Source organism: Artemia franciscana, chromosome 6, assembly GCF_032884065.1.
Source record: "Artemia franciscana chromosome 6, ASM3288406v1, whole genome shotgun sequence".
NCBI lineage: Eukaryota > Metazoa > Arthropoda > Branchiopoda > Anostraca > Artemiidae > Artemia > Artemia franciscana.
Window position 1 is genome coordinate 5,736,267 of NC_088868.1, and position 25,167 is coordinate 5,761,433.

Here is a 25,167-nt window from a genome sequence, read left to right on the forward strand (position 1 = left end):
CCCCTGGGAAAAAGAAAAAAGAAAAAAACAAAAAAAAACAAACAAATAAACACGCACCCGTGATTTGTCTTCTGGCAAAAAATACAAAATTCCACATTTTTGTAGATAGGAGCTTGAAACTTCTACAGTTGGGTTCTCTGATACGCTGAATCTGATGGTGTCATTTTTTTTAAGATTCTACGACTTTTAGGGGATGTTTCCCCCTATTTTCTTAAATAAGGCAAATTTTCTCAGGCTCGTAACTTTTGATGGGTAAGACTAAACTTGATGAAACTTATATATTTAAAATCAGCATTAAAATGCAATTCTTTTGATGTAGCTATTGATATCAAAATTCAATTTTTAGAGTTTTGATTACTATTGAGCCGGGTCGCTCCTTACTACAGTTCGTTACCACGAACTGTTTGATGATCTCTGGAAAAAAAATAAACACGCACCCGTGATTTGTCTTCTGGCGAAAAATACGAAATTCCACATTTTTGTAGATAGGAGCTTGAAACTTCTACTGTAGAGTTCTCTGCTACGCTGAATGCGATGGTGTGATTTTCGTTAAGATTCTAGGACTTTTAGAGGGTGTTTTCCCCTATTTTCCAAAATAAGGCAAATTTTCTCAGGCTCGTAAATTTTGATGAGTAAGACTAAATATGATAAAACTTGTATATGTAAAATCAGCAATGAAAATTCTGTTTTTTAGAGTTTTTTCTACTATTGAGCCGGGTCGCTACTTACTACAGTTCGTTACCACGAACTGTTTGATAATGCGAAAACCGAACAATAGAACTGTTTTTGAGGTTATTTTTAACTGAAATTTTATATTTTCCAAATTGTTCATATATCTCTTCATATTCCATTCATGCTAACCCAGGGTTCGCTTTGATTTCTCTGGGTCTTTATTGTCGATCGAAGGAGATTTAGGTGATTTTGAATTTTCAGGGTTGGTTTAAATAAAAAAGAAATAAAACTATTAATTGAAAGTAGGGCAGTTAATTTGCCACTGGGCCAAAAAGGAAAGTTTATTGGGTTAAAGAAAAGTTAAAGATTAGCGTATGTACCGATTGAAATCTGCAGTTGATCTTAAGAGCATAATGTGAAAACCGAACAATAGAACTGTTTCTGCGGTTATTTTTAACTAAATTTTTTATTTTCCAAATCGTCCTTAAATCTCCTGATTCCATTCATATTCGCTTATGAATATTAGTAGAACTAGTATGCACATATTAACGTTTGGACACTTTAACGCCCCCCATGATGCCCTTGAAAGTTGAGCTTGATATGTGTTTGAAAGGTTAGAATGGTTTCACAAGAATGGATTTTCACGTTAAGTTGGAAATTTCAGAGAATACTTAAAGATCAATTAAAAACAGGTAATATATACGTGTCACTCTTAACAGTACTACCACTGCTACTTTGACTATTATTACTTCTGTCACTAAACTGCTACAACTACTACTTCACTTGTTTTGTTATCAAACTTGTTTGTGTTTTGTCAGCGTATGCATCGATTGAAATCTGCCGATGATCCTAAGAGTATAATGCGAAAATAAAAAATAGAACTGTTTTTGCAGTTATTTAAAACTCAAATTTTGTATTTTTTGCCAGAATTTGGAATTTTGTATTTTTTGCCAGAAGGCAGATCATGGATGCGTGTTTATTTGTTTGTTTGTTGTTTTTTTCTCAGGGGTGATCGTACCAACAAAGTAGTCTTAGAATGTTGCGAGAGGGCTCATTCTAACGGAAATGAAAAGTTATAGCGCCCTTTTTAAGTTACCAAAAAAATTGGAGGGCACCTAGGCCCCCTCCCAAGCTATTTATTTTCCCAAAGACACCGGATCAAAATTTTGAGATAGCCATTTTATTCAACATAGTCCAAAAACTTTATAACTATGTCTTTGGGGACGACTTACTCCCCCACAGTCTCCGTGGGAGGGGCTACAAGTTAAAAATTTTGACCAGTGCTTACATATAGTAATGGTTATTGGGAAGTGTACAGACGTTTTCAGGGGGATTGTTTTGGTTGGGGGAGAGGTTGAGAAGAGGGAGATATGTGGGAGGAACTTTTCATGGGAGAAGAAAATTTCCATGAAGGGAGCGCAGGATTTTCTAGCATTATTAAAAAAAAACAATGAAAAATTAAATATAGAAAAGTTTTTTCAACTGGAAGTAAGGAGCAGTATTAAAACTTAAAACAAACAGAAATTATTACGCATATGAGGGGTTCACCTCATCCTAATTCCTCGGTCTTTGCGCTAAAGTATTTTTAGTAATTTCAAATATTTATTCTACGGCCTTTGTGATTCAGGGGTCATTCTTAAGGAATTGCGACAAAATTTGAGATTTAGTGTAAATAGCGAGGTACTGACGAGGGGGTGAACCCCTTCATATACGTAATAAAAACATTTGAATACAGAAGTTCGTTACGTAAGCTAATTCGTAAGTTATGTATATCTTTTACTAGTAATAACGTTCGTAAAAATTAAAAGTTCTAGTTGTCTTTTTAAGTAATCAAAAAATTGGAGGGCAACTAGGCCTCCTCCCCTGCTCCTTTCTTTCTCCAACTCATTCGATCGAAACTATGAGGAAGCCATTTAGCCAAAAAAAAATATCCAAATTTTGTTTTAATTATTCATATGCGAAGAGCCAAAATCAAAACATGCATTGATTCAAAAACGTTCAGAAATTAAATAAAAACAATTTTTTTTAACTGAAAGTAAGGAGCGATATTAAAACTTAAAATGAACAGAAATTACTTCGTATATGAAAGGGGCTGTTTCCTCCTTAACGCCCTGCTCTTTACGCTAATTTTTTTTTACTGTTTTAAAAAGTAGAGTTGAGAGAAAGAGTCAAACCGCAGAATATGCAAATGCTACAGAGCATTTTTTTGTAATTGGAGGGAAGGCATCACTCCACAGTACCGATATTCTGGCCTATTCTAAATGAAGTGAGATTAGAGATTAATATCTATCCCCTACCTCAAGTCCTCTTATACATTTATCTGAAGGCTCGTGGAAATTTGGAAAGTTTACGTATAAAATCTAGTTTTCGATGAATCACTACCCCCCCCCACCTAACACTGACTCAACGGCCTCGTAATTATACTTGGAACGTAATTATACATCACTGTATACAATTTTATCGAACATCATACAGATTAACTTAATTAAATAAAGCTTTCCCTCGATATGATAGCCATGGGGAAAAAATAAAGACGTATCTGTGGTCTTCTCTCTCGACAAACAAAACAAAATTTCACATTTTTGTTGATACGACTAATCTCAACAGTAGCTTTCTCTGATATGGTGAATTTGATTGTGTATTTTTTTCCAAGATGCTCTTTTGGTGGGGGGGGGGGGCTTCCCCTTTTTTTCATGAAAATAAACCAAATTTTTTTAGGCTTGTAGTTTTTGATGGATAACTTTAAGATTGATTAATCTTATATATTTGAATCGTCATATGAAGCTATTTCTTTTTGTATGTGCCGTTATCGAAGCTCCTTTTTTAGAGCTGCTATTACCCCATGCCGCTGTTTATTTACAGTTCTTTACCATGAATTGCTTGATCAAGCTGGTCTACCTTACCATGTTTTAATTAGATAGACCTCAAGAGAACATTGGGAATTTATATTCTTAAATTTTTGAATTAATTCACTAAAAAAAGAGAAATGACAATCCTTAAGGAGCTATAAACTTTTTTAAATATTTCAGTGTGAACCAGTAAAATTATCAAATTTTATGTATAGCAAAGGCTGCAACCAGATACTATTAGGAGCGGGGTCTTGTATTGAGTTAAACTAGAAGTTTCTACAAACATTAATTGAGAAAAAAAATTTCTTAGTGTAACAAAGAAAAAAATTTGTTACTATAGAGTTTATTTCAGAAATGGGATAAACTAGACTTGACAGAAATCAGATAAAACCCAGGTTTAGATTCTTCTCCGTAGGCTCTACTAAACTGAACAGCATAATAACCAAGTAGCCCTACCGTTCGATTCGCCCTTCAACTTTGTTTTCGAATGTACAGGTCGTCACTTTAACAATTACTTCCCTGCCTAGAGTAGGTCAAAAACAGAACTTTTCTGAGTCACTGACAGCACTGACTGCGACAGAAGGAGAATTATATATGAAAATAGGATTGAATCAATTCTAATTATTTCTTTTATTTTCGATTTTGTAGTACAGTTACATTTTTATTTGTTTCCTTGCTTCCGCATTAAACAAATCTTCATTCCTCTGGATAACCACATTAGTTCAGGAATATACCAGGGAGGTATATACCAGGGAGGTATATACCAGGGAGGTATGGCGAAGCTTTGGTTTCCGATACATTGCTTCAAACTTTTAAATTTCATCTGTTATTTTTGGAACCCCTCCCCCAGAATAAATATATCTGTAATCATATGCTTGCACCATGTTAATTGACTGATTGAGTTGCTGTTGATGATTGAATCTATGTTGATTGAGTTTTCAAGCGAGCAGCTGCCTTCAACGATTATAAGGACCGGCGCCACCTACATTCAGCGTAAGCATTATGATTAGTAAGAACGGGCAACCCTCCAAAGGCTGAGGGTAACTTATTACAAGCTACTATTGGTAAATTCACACTATATTAATTGATTCTATCTTTTTAGCTAGTCAAGCTGCTTACATCAGAAGAGTTTGCTGCTGAAACACGAGAAAACATTTCTGACACCCAAACTTTTAATGATCCTAGTTACTATGGTGCTGAAGTCTATCAGCCTGATGATCATGGAACTTCTCATATATCTATCATTGATGAATATGGCAACGCTGTTGCTCTTACAGCAACAATTAATCTTTAGTAAGTTATTTTTTTCAAATCTTCCTGTTATAATGAAAAATGTGAAATAACAGTCAGGTGGCCAAACGAGAGAGAGGTTGATATTGGACGTTTTGGGCGATCAGCAGGCTGCAGAAGGTTTGAGAATTTATAAATCATTTATTCAGTAGATATATATGCAATAGAATATTCAGTTAGCTAACAAACAAACTTACCTCTAAAAACAGAATTTCATCTTGAATCTAAATATAGCATTTGCTTCCATGGCAAATTTAATTTTAAGCCCTATGAAGACCTCATAGATGATGCATTTACCGCTTTATATAACTCTGTTAGCATCAATCTGGCTGAAGAAATTTACCTATAGGCCTAAATTGAATTGATGTTGATAAATTAAAGAATCAACAGTATGAAATTGTGATTATAGGGATAGGTTTGTTTCTGAGCTATCTGAGTACTCCGTTAATAGGCTAGGCCTGTAAATATTCACCCTTTGGTCAATTGGAGCATGATGAATCAATATCTGTGGATTATATAATTTTTGAAAAATTAAAATGTAATCAAATAGTTGACCTAAGTTTGTTAACCCTTTTATGAAGCAAAAAATAATAAAAAAAAATGTATCTTCTTCAAGGGTCGATATTGTGCTTAAAATTGTTTTTTTCAGGTATTTCAAGGAAATTTTTAAGGAAATTAAATTCAATTTCTTATTTCTAAAAAGTTGAATCATTTTAGTAAGTAATTTAATATTTAGTAAGTTATTTATTTTTAATCTCGCTGTTATAGTGAAAAATATGAAATAACGAAAAATATGAAATAACAGTCAGGTAGCAAAACGTAAGGAAGGCTGATAAAGAAGGTTTTGGGTGTCCAGCAAGTAGCAGAAGGTTTGTGAATGCCATCTGATGTAAGTCTCCACTCATTCAAAGTCCCTAAAAATAGATCTCGAGTGACAATTTTTTTTAATCAATTAAAAAAAAATTCAAACTGTTCCAAAATTACTTAATTACTGGTCAAATTAAAGAAAATTAAATAATGTTCAATATTCGTTTTCCAAAGTTGTTTTATCTTGTACCGTTCAATAGTAATTTTTACAAATCAACAAAAAAGATAACATGATTTATAGCGTTTCAGGGATAACCTTGATTCATATTAAAAATTCGCAGTTATAAGGTGTATGTTTTTAGTGGACTTGTAGGAATTCTGTCTTTCTAAAAAGTAAGTGATCCAGAAATTCTCCAATCCTTTTCGTGTTTGAACTATTAGCGAAGAAGCAGAGTGATCAAGTTTTTGGCTCATATAATCATAGGTATAATCCAGCATGAATGAGCCTGCCCCGGTAGATCTCTGTGACTTGGTTAAATAGAAGAAAATCCGTCAAAGCTATCATGTTGTTGCTGATTGAATGGAGTCTGATGCAAGAAATTAATTACTGACGGTAAATCAGTGATTTAGAATATGATGATTCTAAAATAATCCAAATATTGAACATGAAACCTTCCCTGTCATCTTCAAATTTTTTTTTAGCCAGGAAAGTTTGGTAAGGTGTAGCTGAATTGAAGATGGGGATGACAGCAAAATACGAAGATCTCATTGGCTTGAATCTTAGTTCTTTGTAGAGTGTGGCTGACAGAACTCATGATTTTGTCAAGTGAATCAGATGAATCTTAACCATATTCTGGTTTCAAATGTTTCTCAGCTGTATAATATGACAAGAAGGCTGATATTCCTATTACCAAGGTCAGGTAACTATTAAAAGTTCCACACTATCCCTCTAGCCCAGCAGTCGCGGAAGAAGTCACTAAGACTTTCCTGAAAACTTCCAGAGAACTTCACATGCGACCAGACTGTATACGAAATCGTGCATGACTTAAGAGTGAAATATGTGGCAGCATGTCGTGACGTTTTTTCCAGAATTTGGGGTCTTTACATTTTAATGAATTTTATGGGTGTTGTTGGTCGTACAATGACGTGTTCTTGTTTACACCAGTGCACATCACTGTAAGAGCTGTTTTATAAGGTTGGAATTCTGCTAGAAGGAACCGAAAAGGGAATGATCAGTGGGGAACCACATTATGAAACCCTCTCAATCCATGCCTTAGTTCTTGATGCTATATCTATTTTTTACTGGTAAGCCTTTGAAGATTCTCGCGTCAAATCAGATGATTTATCAAGCCTAAGGCTACTATTTTCAAAGAAACTGGAGACTTACTGAATAATTTGAAAAATACAAGAGAGGATACTCCCACTTATGAGAACCTTCGGTATCTTAAGGATAAACTCGACACAATATCACCCTGGTTGGAAAGGTTTGAGAATTCCTGTGCCTGCTCAAAAATTCACAGGTCCTGAAAACTGCAAAAAGATATTATAATGATTTTGTGGCAATTTTTTCACAGTAGAAGATCTGGAGATCGGGATGGCCATCTTGCCAGAGTTCTCCAAAAACTTCCTTATTTTGTAGCCTGTGGTCATAATAGACACGAGATTTTCTTGATTGGGTATCTGGCAGAGATGCAAGACTTTACCCAGGGGTATATAGGCATTTTGCTATAGACTGTTCGATATGAAGAGCCGAAATTCCAAATTCAGTTGCATATCGCCTGATCATGCAATGAAATCTGCTATTAATTTGATTAATTTGATAATTAATTTTGATACTATTAATTTAATTCGAAGACGGAGAATTGAATGACAGAGATTACCATGAGTAAATTGGCACTTGTGAAATGGAATGTAACTCTTCTGTTTTGCGGCTCAATCTCAGCTAGATATATAGATAAATAGATACTTTATTTAATATACTTAAAAATAAAAAAACATTAACCCCCAACAGAGGGCAGAGCTCGTAAGGCTGGGTATGTAAATAACATAACATACACATAACAAAACATCTCGTGATAATAATAGTAATAATAGCAAAAACCAAAAAAAGTAGCAAGGAAAAACTAAAAAACAAGGAAGAAAAACAATGAAGGGAGAAAAGAAATGCTGTGCAGGAGGGGCGTGGGAGACATCCCATCGTGGAGACAAAAACAAAACACATCAAGAAAAATATCAAACAAACATTAATAAACAAGCTTTAATAATTGCTTCTTAAAATACAGCTGAAATTTATGCGATGGATAAATCTGAATTTTATCATTCAGCTTATATTCATTTTTTTATATATATTTTTATTTATTTATATTATTTATTTATATTATATTTAGACATACCACATCAAATTGCTAATAATTGGTTAAATCATGATATTTCTGGGTGGTTGGACATACGAATCTTTGCGCACGTGAATTCACCTAAGTTTGAACCCTGTGGATTATTCGCCCCTTTTTGCCCTATTTGGATTAATGCATGAATTTTCCGGTCAATATTTGATCCGAAAATATAACAGTTGCGTATAAAAAATAACTGTTCTAGGGAAATTAAGTCCTCGCAAGCACATGTTAATGCTAAGGACTATCTTTTTTCCGTTCTCCTATGCTTCTTTACCTTCTTTTATACTCTCTTTTTCTCGCTCTGAAGACTTTCTTTTTATCGCTCTCCTATGCTTTTTTACCTTCTTTTAGACTCTTGTTTCTCTCTTTTAGTTTTGGTGCAGGTTACATCTCAGAGTCCACAGGTATAATTTTGAATGATGAAATGGACGATTTCTCTGCGCCTAATATTACAAATGCTTTTGGTATTCCACCATCAGAAGCTAACTTTATAAAACCAGGGAAAAGACCCTTGTCGTCAATGGTACCTACTATTGTAGTTAAGGATGGTCAAGTTCGGCTAGTAGTTGGTGCTGCTGGTGGCACTAAGATTACCTCTGCCACGGCATACGTAAGTAATGTAGCAGAGTTTTTCTTATTTTCCATGCAAAGCCAGAAATGTAACTTGTTTTTTCTTCTTTTTCATGGCACTTGCTCGTCCGCCAAGTGTCATATAGCAATGGTAATTTCTGTCGGTCTGTCGTTCAGTCGGTCTGTTTGTCCCAGTTTTGCTAGTTCGGGCGCTTCAAGATAAGCTATGACAATGAAAGTTGACCAGATTAAATTAGAAATAATCGTTTCCCCGCTCCGGCAATCTTTTAAGAGACGATTAATTCGCAAAAATTAGAAAAAAAATCTAAAAAATGTTTCCTTGAAAGCCAGCGTAGCGCAGGGGACTCAACTTCAAAGGTCGTAGGTTCATTTAAACCTACTTTAATTATTTTTAATTAAATTACTTTAATATTTTATTTTAAAAATGGTTTTGAGGTTCATTTTTGTGCACTCGATGTTTCAAAAGCTTTTGATTCAATATGCCATAGCCAACTTTGGTATTCTTTACTCCAACTTGGTGCAAATGTGTCTACTATATCTACTCTTCGTTTTTGGTATGCTAATTCATATGTTCGACTCAAGTCAGGTGACACCTTCGTTGGTAATATCCCCATCCGTTCTGGTCTTAGGAAAGGAGGAGGCTTATCCCCTTATCTTTTTAATGCTTGTCTTTATTCTGTTTTGCCACGTATTAATCCATCATGTTTTTAGGCCTAACTAATCTTTCGTATATTGCATATGCAGATGATTTACTTTTGATCAGCCGCACTAAATCTAGCCTAATTAAGTCGACCCAGCTTGTTTCTAAGTCTTTTGATTAGATCGGCCTCAAACTTAATGCTGAAAAATGTGAATATTTAGTTTTTAATGCTAAGCATCAAAGTAGTGATCTTGATTGTGGTTATTTTTCAGTTAAGCTTGTTTCTTCGATTCGGTGGCTTGGTATTAGTATTTGTTCATCTTTATCGGCTTTTTGATCTTGTGGGCTAAATGATATTAAAAGTAAACTTAAAAAAGGGTACGCGAAAATTGTCCCGAACAGAGGCAGATTTTCACGAAAGGCTTTATCCAGACTTTATTCTACATATTGCGATCATTCTATATTATTTCTTTCCGGTTTGCGCCCGCTTTTTAATAATCAAGATTTGCAGGGTATAAGAGTTCTGTATTTTCGTTATTGTAAATATTTATTGTATCTGCCGCGTTCTTATAGAAATCAGAAGATTATAAGAAAGTTTTGTGCCACTGATATTATTTTTGTTTATAAAAAACTCTATGCTAGATTAGGTGCTTAGGCTTGTCAACGCTTGGGCCCTTACCACCCTTTGATTAGACTGTATTAATTGTATTGTTTGTGCTATTTTGTTTTTCTTTCCTTAATGTTTTTACTCCGCTTAATGTGTCAATAACAAGCGGGTAACAAATAAATTATTAATTATTATTTCCTGACTGAGACAATTTGTATAAGTTTTTTTCTTGCTCTACCATTTTTAGAATTAATTTTAGTTAGTTTCAAAACCTTCTTTAAAATATCTGGCCTCGACTAACACTTTTACCAAAAGTGTCAGATTGGATCACGTTTAATGGTGATTGAATTTGGAATTTGCTATAGTATGGGCCAGCAAGCGTAGGAGGAGCTAAATCAAGCGATGGATTTAAGCCGATCAAAAAAATATATAGCAACCTATTCAGCTTCAGAGGCAGAATTCGTGCGCATTGGTGCATACCATGGTAGCCTAAAAAAAAAACAACTTCACAGCGATAACATTGCAAAATGTTGGCTCTTCCGACCTTGTCATAAGTGCCATATGAGCTCTTGGCTGTTGTATTATTTACGATGCATCAGAAGGATTTGTATTACAAGAATTCAATCCTCGGTAAAAAAAAAAAATACAAATACAATCCAAATTTGTTTGGTTTACCCATGTGTGTAATGTAGATGATTGGCTGTTTTGAAAACCCAAGAAATCCTGACGCGTTTTTCATTTGAACCTTCTTTTACGCTAGGCCATCTCAATAGGCCATACAAATCGGTATACAGGCTTTGTATATAAATGAAAGAGAATCAGTACGGAAATTCTGAACGAGAATCAGTACGAGAATTCAGAAATTATTCTTGAAAGTAATGCTCAAAAAAATATTGTTAAGTGAGGGCAACAATTAAAAAAACAATGTCTCTTTGCCCTAAGAGTGTTAAACATAATAAAGCTTCTGAGATGAAACATTTGATGATTGAGGTGTATGGGGTGAAGTCAAAAATATGCCAATTTTTCTTTTTGCTATTTAAGGATGTATAAATGCACAGTCAAAAACATTATAGTGCTAGAGCCCAAATATTGGCAAAATTACCTTGAAAAACAAAATTAACTTATAGTGCTAGAGCCGAAATATTGACGAAATTACATTGAAAAACAAAATTAACTTATAGTGCTAGAGCCGAAATATTGACGAAATTACATTGAAAAACAAAATTAACTTATAGTGCTGAGCCCAAATATCAACAAAATTACCTTGAAAAACAAAATTAACTTATAGTGCTAAAGCCCAAATATCAGCAAAATTACCTTGAAAAACAAAGTTAACTTTTAGTGCAAGAGTCCAAATATCAGCAAAATTACCTTGAAAAACATAATTTACTTATAGTGCTAGAGCCCAAATATCAGCAAAATTACCATGAAAACAAAATTAATTTATAGTACTAGAGCCCAAATATCAGCAATATTACCTTGAAAAACAAAATGGACTTACAGTGCTAGAGCCCAAATATCGGCAAAATTACCCTGAAAAACAAAATTAACTAATAGTGCTAGAGCCCAAATATCGGCAAAATTACCTTGAAAAACATAATTAACTTATAGCGCTAGAGCCCAAATATCGGCAAAATTACCTTGAAAAACAAAATTAACTTATAGTGCTAGAGCCCAAATATCGGCCGAATTACCTTGAAAAACAAAATTAACTTATAGCGCTAGAGCCCAAATATCGGCAAAATTACCTTAAAAAACAAAATTGACTTAGATTACCAGTGGTTGATGTCCATGATTGGCTAATTTGACAAATAAAAAAATCATGACTTGCAATTCGTTTGAGTTTTTTTTATGCTGTATGTATCTTGGTAGGCTATACAGATCGGTATATAAATGAAAGATTACTTTAATGACTTTTGTCTTAGAAGATGAACGGAAGCTCTATATAGTAATGTGTTTTTACCCCCCTCCCCTAAAAAAATTAAGATTTTTAAATGGTACGTTTTTTGGGATGGGATTTTTTTTTTTTTTTTTTTTTTTTTTTTTTTTTTTTTTTTTTTTTTTTAATGAAGGCGAAGATTGAAAAAATATTCTTTCCAGAAAAGCTTCAAACATAACAAAAAGGTTTCGAATAAAATATTTTTGTGAGTGAGGTGAATGAGCTTACGTCTGAAAAGTGTCCTTGTTTGGTAATATGAAAATAGGTGAAGCCTAAGACCCTCTATGACTATCATCCAAATAATTGTAAAATGAAGCTGGAAAGCTCGAGTTGCTTAAACATCTACTAGAATGTACGCTATTAGCTATACTTGTCGGCATCTTTATGGTGCCTATGTTTTAGTGTTGGGATTGAAAAAAATTTTTTTTTTAGATTTTTGTATTAAATTTTGCAAGTCAAAGGGTAGGTTTTATGGCGTAAGGTCTATTTTAGCCAAGAAGACAGGGTACGTGGAGACTGCCCAAAATAGTGCCATTCGGTATCTATAGTATTCTAAGGTCCTTGCGGACGACACATAGGAGTCCGAAAAAATTAATCTTAATGCTAAGGTTTGAATTTTTTTTGTAGCTATTATTAAGGTTAAAAAAAATAATCTGCCAAAAAGCAGACTTTTTTTAGAAATTTCTTTAAAGAATAAAAAAAATGCCACAGAATTCAGCTTTTCACCCAAACATTATAAAGTATGGAACCTTGTGTTTGCTTTCACCCTTCTAGGATGAGAGGGGGAAAGCATACGCTAGGATTCCCCCTCTTACCTTCTTTGGGTGCCCTTTTAGCAAGAGGAGTTAACAAAAAACTTTTATCTAGTTTTATCCGGGAAAAAATATGTGTTTTAACTAATGTGTTTCCAATCATGACGAGATAAAAGAAAACCAGTTGAAATAAATTAATAAGGAGTACTTATTTAGTAAACACGTCAGAAAAAAGTTCAAAATAATAAAATTTTCAATGGGCTGGGAAATTCCATAATTTAGGTACGTTATTTAATCTCCCCTTGCTTGGCCAAGCATCCGACAGGAAAATGCTATTGTTTTTCTCATTCTGTAGCTGTCATTTGTCAAATTCACGAGCAAGTAGTAGGTACTGAGTGGCGTTTAATTATCTGTTTCCAGATCACTGTCCTTATTCACAACCTTTTACATCTTCTTGCATACAGAGCTGACTGTACACCTACCATATTAATTATCTAACCCTTAAAGACACAAATATATTAAGATTGTCAACTGAAAACTAACTGGAAAAATTCCAGTTAGTTATTTTCATTATTTTAGCTATTATCAATAGCTTATCTTAACTGTTTCACATACTATTGATTTTCAATAATTCACTCGTTTGTTGCCTAATACTTTGAACTGTATCCAGTGTTTCCACTTTTCTTTTCAAACAATCTGGAAAACATCGGCGATTTTCGGTAGAAAATGGGTGGATGGCTCTCAGGGTTCGGTAGAATTTTCAGAAGAACTGTTTTTCATTTTGTGTTACGTTTTTGGAGGTGTCTGAGCGATTTGCGAATAAAGTACCACATTCTAAAAACTCAGAGAGCGATTCCGGAAAAAAAAGTGGGATTTCGTCGATCAATTTTTGTCAAAGTTGACTCTGTTTCGAGGGGGGACTAAGCAGGGGAACTTCAAAAGCAGATTCTTGGTGCATGTTGACACCATTGGTAGACCCTTGTGGTTAGTTTATGAATTGAAATAAACACAAACCTTGTAGCCCTTGAAGGAGCTTTAAAGATCAATGAAAGAATCTTCGGCTTCAGTTCCCCTTGACCAGAAAATGGCATCGGGGAGGGAACCCTTCCTTGATCATCGTAAAAGCAGAAAACGTTGGGATTTTGAAAACTCCGTGCGTAAGAAAAGTGTATAATTGCGCCGTCAGCTCCCTTCAAAAAACCCTAAAATAACACAGACAACAGCCATATCAAAAAGAAAGAATTACCACTAACACAAAGTAATATTTTCCGGAGATTCAGAGTTTTCTGTAGATTTTTGGTAGTTTCGGGATCTTCTTTTTTGTTGAGAGATGCATAGGGAACTCGGTAGATCTCCCGAAAAATCGATAGAAGTGGAAACACTGACTGTATCTCGATTTTTATAACTGGGATGTGCAGCTAGTGGTGTTTTACCTATTGATTATTTATGATTATAATCGTTTGTTTTACTAATACTTAATCCTCATGTTTAATAAAATGTGGAAAAGCCTTTAAAAACTTCTATGAAATAAATTTCATGAACCATAGACACAAATTCGAAAAAGTATATTTGAGGATTTTTAAGTGTTGATAAGTGACAGAGGTTAGATTTGTTAATTATGAAAATGAAAAAAAAAGTTTTTTCAACTGAAAGTAAGAAGCAACAGTAAAACTTAAAACGAACAGAAACTATTACATATATTTATTTATTACTTTTTTAAATATTATTGTTATATTTAGTATTATATTTATTTATTAATTATATATTATTCATTATTATATTTTTTCTTACTAATAAATAATCCTTAAAAATGTGGAAAAGCCATTAAATACTTAAGTGAAATAAATTTCATGAGCCATAGGCACAAATTTGAAAAAAGTATATTTGAGGAACAAGTTTTTTCAACTGAAAGTAAGAAGCAACATTAAACCTTAAAATGAACAGAAACTATTACGTATATGAGGGGGTCTGCCCCCTCCTCATCACCTCGCTATTCAACGCAAGTTTTTTGGCACTTTAAAAAAATTACTTATTGTTGTAATTGAATGACCCTTGTATTTCAGGAGTCGTTATTAAAATTGGCACAATATTTAAACTTTAGCGCAAAGAGCAAGGTGTGGAGGTTGGGGCAACCCCTCTCATATACGCAATAATTTTAGTTCGTTTTAAGTTTTAATATTGCTCCTGGCTTTCAGTTGAAAAAAAAATGTTTCTACTTAATTTCTGATTAAAAAAAAAAAATAATAATAACACTAGGATATTGAGCTCAACCTCCACGGAAAATCACTTTTCCCATGGAAACATCCTCTGGACAATTCAATCCTGTTGAAAATTTACCCCAGACAATAAGCCATAACATCTTCACACGTAAAATTGAACCGGTAAAGAGAAAGCAAGACAAAAAAAAATTTCGTATGGGAATTCTTCCTTTTGCATGGAAAATTCCCCCCTTTCGAAATCCCCTAGCAGAAAATTCGAAATCCCCTCCCCACCCAAAAAATGTATGCACACTTCACAATAACAAATACTATACGTATACAATGGGTACACTTTACAATTTAAAGACCTTTTCGCAGCGGCTGAGTGGGGGGGGGTCATAGTATATCCAAAGACATAGTTATTCAGCCTTTCAACTATGCTCAGCAAAATGGCTATCTCAAAATTTTGGAAACTGAATTTGTAAGGAGTTTTTGACAAAATGATGTGAGAGGGGGCCTAGTTGCCTTCCAATATTTTATAAGTTATGAAGGGCGCTAGAACTTTTCATTTCCGTTAGAATTAGTTCTCTCCCGGTGCTCTATGCCCCCTGGGATGATACGATCGCCCCTGAAAAAAAAACTAAGAAATAAACACGCACCCGTGATCTTTCTTCAGTCGAAAATTACAAATTCCACATATTTGCAGATAAGGGCTTGAAACCTATACAGTAGGGTTCTTTAATGTGCTGAATCTGATGGTGTGATTTTCGTTAGAATTTTGTGACTTTTAGGGGGTCTTTACCCCTCTTTTCAAAAACCAGACAAATTTTCTCAGGCTCGTTCGATTTGATGGGTAAGATTAAACTTAACGAAACTTATATATTTAGGATCAACATAATAAGCCAATTCTTTTGATATATCTATTGGTATCAAAATCCCGTCTTTTAGATTTTGGTTACTATTGAGCCGGGTCGCTCTATATTTAAAGTTTGTCACCACGAACTGTTTGATCAGTCTTCCGTATTTTTATTTCTCTATTATTATTTTTGATTCAGTGGTTTTTAATTCATAATTTTAGTATATACTTTTTAAAATATTTATTTTTTCGTATTTATAATAGTTTATATAATTATCTGAATTAATTGGTAAGTAGTGACGTCAACTTTCGCGCAACTGCAAGCTCTTATGAGTTTTTCTCACGGAAGTGTGTAGATTTAATTTATTTGCAAGTGTTAAAGGTAAAAACTAAAATAAATATGCTACCGTGTCTATTATCAAGCCCACTTATTTTTCACGGGAGTTTTAGTTTTTTTTTTCTTGGTTCGAGAAGAAAATTTACTTCAAGAATCATTGTGCTATTTCTAAAGAATAGAAATAGGGTAAGCAAACGCGTTTTGAACGAGCGTTCTTCCATATTTTAAAGAAATTAGTTGAACTGGATGTAAATACCTTTAGGAATCAGCTCAAATGTCTGAAGGTGTCAATCCTAACTGGTTTTTACAATATTGAAAAGATTTTTAATACTTTAATATTGTTTAAATAAATTACAATAATTTAGCCCAAAAAATTTCACACACCCTAGTAAAAGTATAAGAAAGTTACTAAAACTTCTTCGAGTCATGGTAGTCTTTTCTTTCAATTATTTCATAACCGATCACTAAATAACTCTGAATTAAATTTTAAATGTTATTAAGGGTTAAAGTTTTCAGTAATAAATTAAAATACTTGAATTTTTAATTTCTTAAAAAGCTTAGATATCATTTTCTTTAGGGACGTTGAACACAGAGAGAAATGTTTTAAGAATAGATCTGAACCATATTTATCCTCCCCTTCTTGACCCACCACGTTTTTGTTTATATTCGTTGAGAGTTTCAAGTATTGTATTTTTATGATAAATGTTTTCTCTGATTTTTGTTACGTCTTGATCATTGGTTTAACTGTTCAAAAGTAACAGCTTATTTTTTTTAGGTATTACTAAGAAATCTTTGGTTTGGTGATGATATCAAATCTGCTATCGATGCAAAACGTATTCATCATCAGATATTTCCGATGAACCTGCAATATGAATCTGGATTCACTCCGGTAATCTATTTATTTTACTATCCTCTACTAAGGGGTAGTGGGGAAAACTTTTCATGGTAGACCTGACAGTAGCAGGTACAAATAGGGGCCTACTGCTGTTAATTTTTGTCACCGTCAAGCTTCTGACCTTACTAAGGGGTAGTGGGAAAAACCTTTTCATGGTAAACCTGACAGTACAGGTACAAATAGGGGCCTACTGCTGTTAATTTTTGTCACCGTCAAGCCACTGACCGTTCTAAGGGGTAGTAGGGAAAACCTTTTCAAGGTAGACCTGACAATTGCAGGTACAAATAGGGGCCTACTGCTGTTAATTTTTGTCACCGTCAAACCACTGACCGTACTAAGGGGTGGTGGCGAAAAACTTTTCATGTTAGACCTGACAGTAGCAGGTACAAATAGGGGCCTACTGCTGTTAATTTTTCTCACTGTCAAGCCACTGACCGTACTAAGGGGTGGTTGGGAAAAACTTTTCATGGTAGACCTGACAGTAGCAGGTACAAATAGGGGTCTATTGCTGTTAATTTTTGTCACCGTAAAACGACTGACCGTTCTAAGGGGTAGTAGGGAAAAACTTTTCATGGTAGACCTGACGATAGCAGGTACAAATAGGGGTCTACTGCTGTTAATTTTTGTCACCGTCAAGCCACTGACCGTACTAAGGGGTGGTGGGGAAAAACTTTTTATGGTAGACCTGACAGTATCAGGTACAAATAGGGGTCTACTGCTGTTAATTTTTGTCACCGTCAAGCCACTGACCGTACTAAGGGGTGGTGGGGAAAAACTTTTTATGGTAGACCTGACAGTAGCAGGTACAAATAGGGGTCTACTGCTGTTAATTTTTGTCACCGTCAAGCGACTGACCGTACTAAGGGATGGTGGGGAAAAACTTTTCATGGTACACCTGACAGTCGCAGGCACAAATAGGGGTCTACTGCTGTTAATTTGTGTCACCGTCAAGCCACTGACCGTGCTAAGGGGTAGTGGGGAAAAAATTTTATGGTAGATTGACGGTAGCAGGTACGAATAGGGGCCTACTGCTGGTAATTTTAGTCACCGCCAAGCCACTGACTGTCCTGTCCAGTGCCTGGCTGTCAGGAAGGGTATTTTGTGGAATACTCTGCCGAAATTGGATACACTGAAGGCACTAATGACTAAAAAAGTTATTTCCGAGCTGGGGTTCAAATCCATGGATGTACAAAATGCTGACCAAGATACAAGAAATGATCCCTTGAGGAACATTCCAAAGTGGGAGTATAAAACTATCTTGGTAGTGTAAGCTCTGATGATCAAGTGCCAATGGCCAGCAAGTAGTGGGTTACTGGGTGACTCTCACTCTTTTAAGACTGAGTGTTGCCTTCACAAGTCAGTCTGAAACTTACGGGTGAGGCTCCTGGGATAGGGGTTAATAATGGATGACAACTTTACAATATCAAGCACGGCTCTTCTACAAAGAGGAGAAACAAAATAGGCGAAATTTATCTAAAAGAAACACGTTTGAGGGGGCATCAATAGTCCAGTAGCTATCGCTCACATATATATTTTTTGCATTTGAATGCAATAGGCATTTTCGACCCGAGTCTCGAGTCACTTTTGTGACTTAACCCAAAATATTGTCAGTGACTATATTAGTGGTTATGATAATTATAAGTATAAAATTCATGTGATTATAACAATTATAGTTCCACAAATATTTTTTACTTTTCCTCTTTCCTCGATAGTAGTATAGCAATTGACAATTCTGGAGCACCTGGATCACCCCATCAATTTACACAATTACAAATATGTGATCATAATTGATCATAATTACATATCACAATTACAATTACATTGAATATTAAACATTTTGAACATTTTCCATCCCAACATTCAACATGAAAACAGGTCCCTGGAGAACAAATTTTGGTCTCATTATTATACTTTTTCATAATATGAACACGGGTTCTAGACCCCACCTAGATCACCCCATCAATTTACCCTATTTTTAATTAAATTCACACCATTTTAAATGAAAATTTCTATTATTTTTACAATTTCTCATCATGAGGCATAAGATCAAAACATGTCTTGTGAAATCAGAATTTGAGGAATCTGTGAAATAACAGTTTAATTATATTCCGTTTTTCCTATAGTACTTGTATATGTAATAATTTAATGTGCTTTAATATTTAGTAGATAATTCGATATCAATATCTAAATAATTGTTATTATCTTTCCATTTATTAGAAAATGAAAACAAAATGATTATAACTGTTTAGCTTATTTAACTGTAACTTTTCGCCCCAAAAATATATGTGCCTGGGGCAAGTGCCCCATGGACAGAGATCCTCTGAACTGCTGTCAATATCGGGGTTATTTTGAAAAATTACGAAAAACTCACTTGATGTGTAATAAAAAAAAATACGATAAAAAAAATCGATAAAATCGTTACGATAAAAAAATCGATAAAAAAGGGATCGATTTTTTTCAATCATTTACTAATGAAATGTTGAAAAAAAAGTAGAAATTCCCACTACTAGAGTTAACCACGGAAACGGAATGCAACTACAATATTACTTTAGAATTTTTCACCTTCTCAATACCAACCAGTCACAAAATATAGTTATGTTTTTGTATAGGGGCTGCATATATTTGTCCATAAAATTGTCTAAACTGCTATATGTACCGCTGATGATTTTTATACTTATTTGGATGAATTCTATTGATTCAGATTTTCACGATTAGTTGTTTATAAATCAAAATTTTACAGTAAAATCCTCTTACTTAATGCTAAATCTGAGCCGAACTTCGAATTTTTATTTTCGTGCTCAACAGATATATCGATATTTAAACATTTGAATGGAATATTTGAAAATATCAAGATTTAAAAAAAACAATAATTAGAAATCTACCACAGCTTGAAACCCTTAGAATTTAAATCACCAATACATAAATAGCAAATATATAGTCCAAATTTGTTTCTAAAGTATCTCGACTCAAATACTTAGTTTTAGTTTTCATATACTTAGCATATACTCATACTCATATATTATGTATCTCGACTCATATAATTACTTTGAAGCACATACCTACATACATCTTTAGTATAGTTCATATTTTTCTGACGATTTTGGTCTTTATTTAAATATCTTAGGATAAATAGAAGAGGAAACACTAACTTAGAGCTCCAAACTGACAGGACTAGCCATTATAAACTTTCACTTAAATATTGAGGTAAACATCGACGGCGTAATAAATAGATATAAAACTCCCCATTCTTTCTCCTGTCCAATCCCCTCTTAAATGTCTGTTACCACTATGAAATTACTGGGTGTTACCACCTCAAGCGACTTAACATGGGATTGCCGTATTAACGATATCATAAAATGTGCAAATTCCGCATTTTCCCTCCTTAAACTCCTTATAAAAATCAAATGCCCTAAATCACATTATTTGAGGATTTTCCTGTCATTTGTACGCCCAACCCTCGATTGCACCTGTCCTGTTTGGCATCCTGAAATCTCCATTTAATTGTTGGACAAAATTGAGGCAGTCGAAAAAAGGTGCCTAAGAATTATCTTTAAGGGCCTTATATTTCATTACATTACATTAAGGGCCTTATATTTGATTACATTATATGTTTGAAAATTAATGTTAAGAAGACTAAGTCACTAAGCCTAGGAATAAGTGAAGATGAAAAGGTGACGTTGGGTAAAGAAAAGATTGATCAGGTGGGCGGCTTCACTTACCTTGGTAGTATTATTAGTAAAGACGGTGGGAGCAGTGAAGATTTTAAAAGTAGAATAGCCAAGGCTCGGGGTATTTTTTCACAGTTAAAAAAAGTTTGGAAGAATAGGAAGATAAGTCTGCAAACCAAGATTATAATATTCGAAGCTAGAGTGATGACAGTGGTCAAATATGGCTCTGAAGCATGGTCACTCAGAAAAGCGGATGAAGATTTAATAGATGTTTTCCAGAGAAATTGCCTACGGATGGTTCTCGGTACCTGGCTGACTGACCGTATTTCACACAGTAGGCTTTACGAAAAATGTGGTTCAATCCCGCTTTCTACGGCTATAATGAAAGAAAGGTTGAGATGGCCACGCTAGGCCACACTCTGCGGATGAAGGATGACAAATTGCCGAAGATTATCCCTTTTGCCAACCGTCTGGGGCTACATGGAAAGTAGGTCGTCCTCATTTGGGATGGGAGGATGTCATAAATAAAGATTTAAACGAAATGGGAACTTTCTTGGAGGGTGTAAAGAGAGAGGTTATATTGGGATGGAGGAGTAGCGTGCGTAGCTGTGTTGGCCTCAGGCGGCTTGGTGCTGCGGTTAGTTGTTAGTAGCAGTAGTAGTTGTAGTATATCGAAATTTGAAGAGTGGAAAGATATGTTGCGTTGTTATGAAAAGTAAAATTCTAATTAGTAAATTTTTGAGATTTTGTCAAAGTTGACACTGTTTATTAAAACACTATTTAAAAAAAGAGATAGTGATTAGTAAGTGCTTTATTGCCTATACTTAAAACCCTAATTTTAAATCTTTTAATGTATTTATATCTCTTTGTCCCTTTTTTCTTGTAACACCCCCAAAAGAACTAGTATTTAATGATTAATATATATATTTTACGAATGTGCAAGTTGTATCTTTATCCTCATTTCCAATTCTTCATTACAATCATAATTATTAAGCTATGCCATAAAGTTATGCGACATGCTAAATGGTTTGAACTATACAAATAGCCACAAAGAATGTATGACACCAAAAGACAGTTCAAGATCTTTTTTTGACAATAAGCTTAACTCACTCGCTTTAGTGATCAGAAGTGCAAAGGCAACAAAATTATGCAGAAAATATTAAATATTATTTGACAATACAGCTTAACTCTTTTTTTGACAATAAGCTTAACTCACTCGCTTTAGTGATCAGAAGTGCAAAGGTGACAAAATTATACAGAAAATATTAAATATTATTTTTGTTTTTTATAGATGGTGAACAACTTTTTATTTTATGACGATGTGGTTTTATAACTTATTATTTTTTGTATCAGTATTTTTATACCATTGTAATTTCCACGGATTCATTAGAACTTTAATCCTTGCCAGATTTACGATTAAATTTATGACCATTTCCACTACCTACCTCTGATACATAATTGTCGAAGCTCCCTTTAAATTGCTGGTATTTGTTTATTTGCAAGTTTATCAAAACAACCTATAATGCACCCCCACCCCCACTAAAGGAAATCCTGGATCCACCCCTTCCTCTTTAGCATGCCATAGCAATGACTCCAATAAGTTTTGTGTAAGACAAATTTTAGCGCGATTATTTCGGTAGTCCCTCCTCTTCTTTGGGTGCGTTGCTAGTTCAATTAATGCGATAAAAGAAAATCTTAGCATTATTATGTTTTCATTTTATGGTCCAAAGACAAATCAGGCCACCTATTAAGTCTAAAAAACTACGGTTCGACATTTATGTCTATTGATGTTCTGAACTATTTAACTGGGGTATTTAAATAAGAAAAGAGGAAGAAAAAAAGGTAGAGCTTTTTATACCCTAACGAACATCTACCGCATTTGCAGAGACTCAAACTCAATTTTGTCTGTCCAGGACTTTGAAAATCAACACAACTTCAATAAAACAAGATGGATATCAATCAATGCAATCATTTGGTTTCAAAAATGCGTAACGGATATACTACTTGCAGATACCCATAATCATTTGGTTTCAAAAAGGCGTAACGGATATGCTACTTGCAGATACCCATTATCATTTGGTTTCAAAAAGGCGTAACGGATATACTACTTGCAGATACCCATAATCATTTGGTTTCAAAAAGGCGTAACGGATATAGTACTTGCAGATACCCATTATCATTTGGTTTCAAAAAGGCGTAACGGATATACTACTTGCAGATACCCATAATCATTTGGTTTCAAAAAGGCGTAACGGATATACTACTTGCAGATACCCATAATCATTTGGTTTCAAAAAGGCGTAACGGATATACTACTTGCAGATACCCATTATCATTTGGTTTCAAAAAGGCGTAACGGATATACTACTTGCAGATACCCACACTCTTTAAGTTTTAAAACTAGCCTTTACTATGTATTTTGTGAACGATTTGGCCACTTATTGTAACAAAGTGAGTAGTTGACACCATTTACTGCTCCCTTGTGGTGATTTACAAAGTGTGCAAAGCCACTGGACAGTGTTTTTTTAAGTTTTTTTTTAGTGTTTATCAGTCTTTTAATGTTTTATTTTTCCAACATCACAAATTTAACTGTGAAATGCACTATTTAAACACTTACATCCATTACAAATCTGCACTTACCGTTAATGGAGACTAACATCTTAAAGAAATGGAGGATATGCAACCTTATCATTGTGGATCAGTGTAGATAGCGTGCATGGATGTAATCTCCATTTAGTCCTTTCTGACACCATCAACTTTGGTAATCAATGAAGGCATTAAGTTCAAAATTAATTGGGTACTTATTGGGTATTCAATTAGTGCCCAATTTTGTACTCAATATATGTTAATACCCAATTCCTTATTCAATACATATTTGGTACGACGACCCTTTGATGTTAGCAAAGACGAATTTACAAGCACTTTTTATTTATGCTTTTTTATAGGTTATATATAATTTTTTTTAGGTTTTATTTTATATTAGATTTTGTATATTTTTTTATTTATAGTATATTTTGCTTTTATAGAATCTTATTTAGTTTCTAATTAGTATTTCTTTTTTTTAGTATTTCGTTGATGAGTTGGAGACTTTTGGTCACAACGTAACTCAGTTTCTTGGTTGGGGTTCAGTTGTCGTTGGACTTTCAAAAGAAAATGACCTGATATATGCAAACTCCGATTTTCGAAAAGGTGGAGATGTTGACGGATACTAGTCTTAAATGCTGCCTCTGTTAATTTCAATTTTTTTAATATAGTTATTTAAAAGACTTGTTTATATGTTTCTGTTCCAATTGTGTGCCAAGTTTCCCAACGCTGTTTTGAATAGACTTACTATTTTTGAAATAAAAGCCCTGTATTTACTACCTGCATTTGAAAATAAAGAAACACATTGCATGCATAGGTAATGTGATCGTATAATAGAATGTAACTTCAAAGGTTTGGATGGAGGAGGAGCTTGGGCAGCTGTGTTTGCCTCAGGCGGCTTGGTACAGAGGTGAGTTGTTAGTAGTACTAGTAACTTCATAAGTAGTGACAATGCTTTCTTTGTAAGGTTTTATTTTTGAATACTCTCTCTCCTCCTTCTGACTTATATCTAACAATTCCTATTCAGTCACATCAAATTTTCTAAATTTGTAGTAACGGCAATAGCGATTGTGGACTCTCTTATGCCCGTGGAAAAATTTTGACTAGAAGCCCTGACTCCCAAAAATTCTGAGGCAAAATTTTGACAACACTTTTATTGATTAACACAATTTTAAATTATTTGACTAAATTTTTCATTTGTTCAAGTTGGACTTTTCTCACTTTAGCCACTGCAAAATTATTAACTATTGTTCGTTAATTATCTCGTTAGTAGTGATGATGAAGATATGGGGAAAATGAAAATTGTAGATTCAATTTGCTTATATTTACTGCATGCTGCACCCTCTACTTCATTTTAACATGCGGCAACTGCCCCATACACAGAGATCCTCTAAACTTCTATCAATATTGGGGTAATTGTTGAAAAATTTTTGAAAAACTCTCATATGCTATCTATCTGCAATAAAAATAAGAGTTTTCACAAGAATTAGCTAAAATATTATCGAAAAAAAATTTTGCTGTACTATATTATTTTAAATTGAAACAGGCACCGAGTATCGTTAAAAGTACATCGAGAAAGCAAAGGTGATTCAAGTTTTCCGTGGGCAGGATTTTTATGGTTTACTATATTATACTATTTTATATTGGGGCCTATTTTTTTATACTGGTATATTATATTATATTGTATTATCATACTATATTATGTCAATTATTATATTGCTTATATTATGCTATATTATACTGGGTACTATATTATGGGCATTGAGTGCGATCTTCTAATACTTGTTCCTTCTAATTTTGTTCCTGGTCACCCTCCTTATAGTAAGAAATATAAAATTTATGACCCAGCTTGAACCTAATGCAAAAAAATTGTCTCCTTTTTCTTCGTGAGCGCGTTTTATTTGCTAGCAAGAAACCGCTCTTTGTTCCTAGCCGCACACCTTATAGTAAGAAATTCAATATTTGTGACCCATATTGAAACGAATGGAAAAAATTGTTTACTTTCTCTTCGTTAGCGCGTTCTATTTGATAGTGAGGAAAGTTCATTGTTCCTGGGTGCCCTCCTTGCAGTAGGAATCTTAACACTTCTG

The 25,167-nt window shown here is 34.0% G+C and overlaps 1 protein-coding gene across 2 annotated transcripts in view; it reads left to right on the forward strand.

Moving 5' to 3' along the window:
* Positions 1-23,856, forward strand: part of LOC136027951 (scoloptoxin SSD14-like) — a 125,985-nt gene extending 102,129 nt beyond the window's left edge. For both annotated transcript variants that reach the window (XM_065705423.1, XM_065705424.1), the window contains exons 8-11: positions 4,624-4,814; positions 8,384-8,621; positions 16,707-16,820; positions 23,560-23,856. In XM_065705423.1, the coding sequence (XP_065561495.1) occupies positions 4,624-4,814; positions 8,384-8,621; positions 16,707-16,820; positions 23,560-23,706 (690 nt within the window). In that variant the 3' untranslated portion in view covers positions 23,707-23,856. The remainder of the gene's footprint in view (positions 1-4,623; positions 4,815-8,383; positions 8,622-16,706; positions 16,821-23,559) is intronic.
* The last annotated feature ends 1,311 nt before the right edge of the window (positions 23,857-25,167 follow it).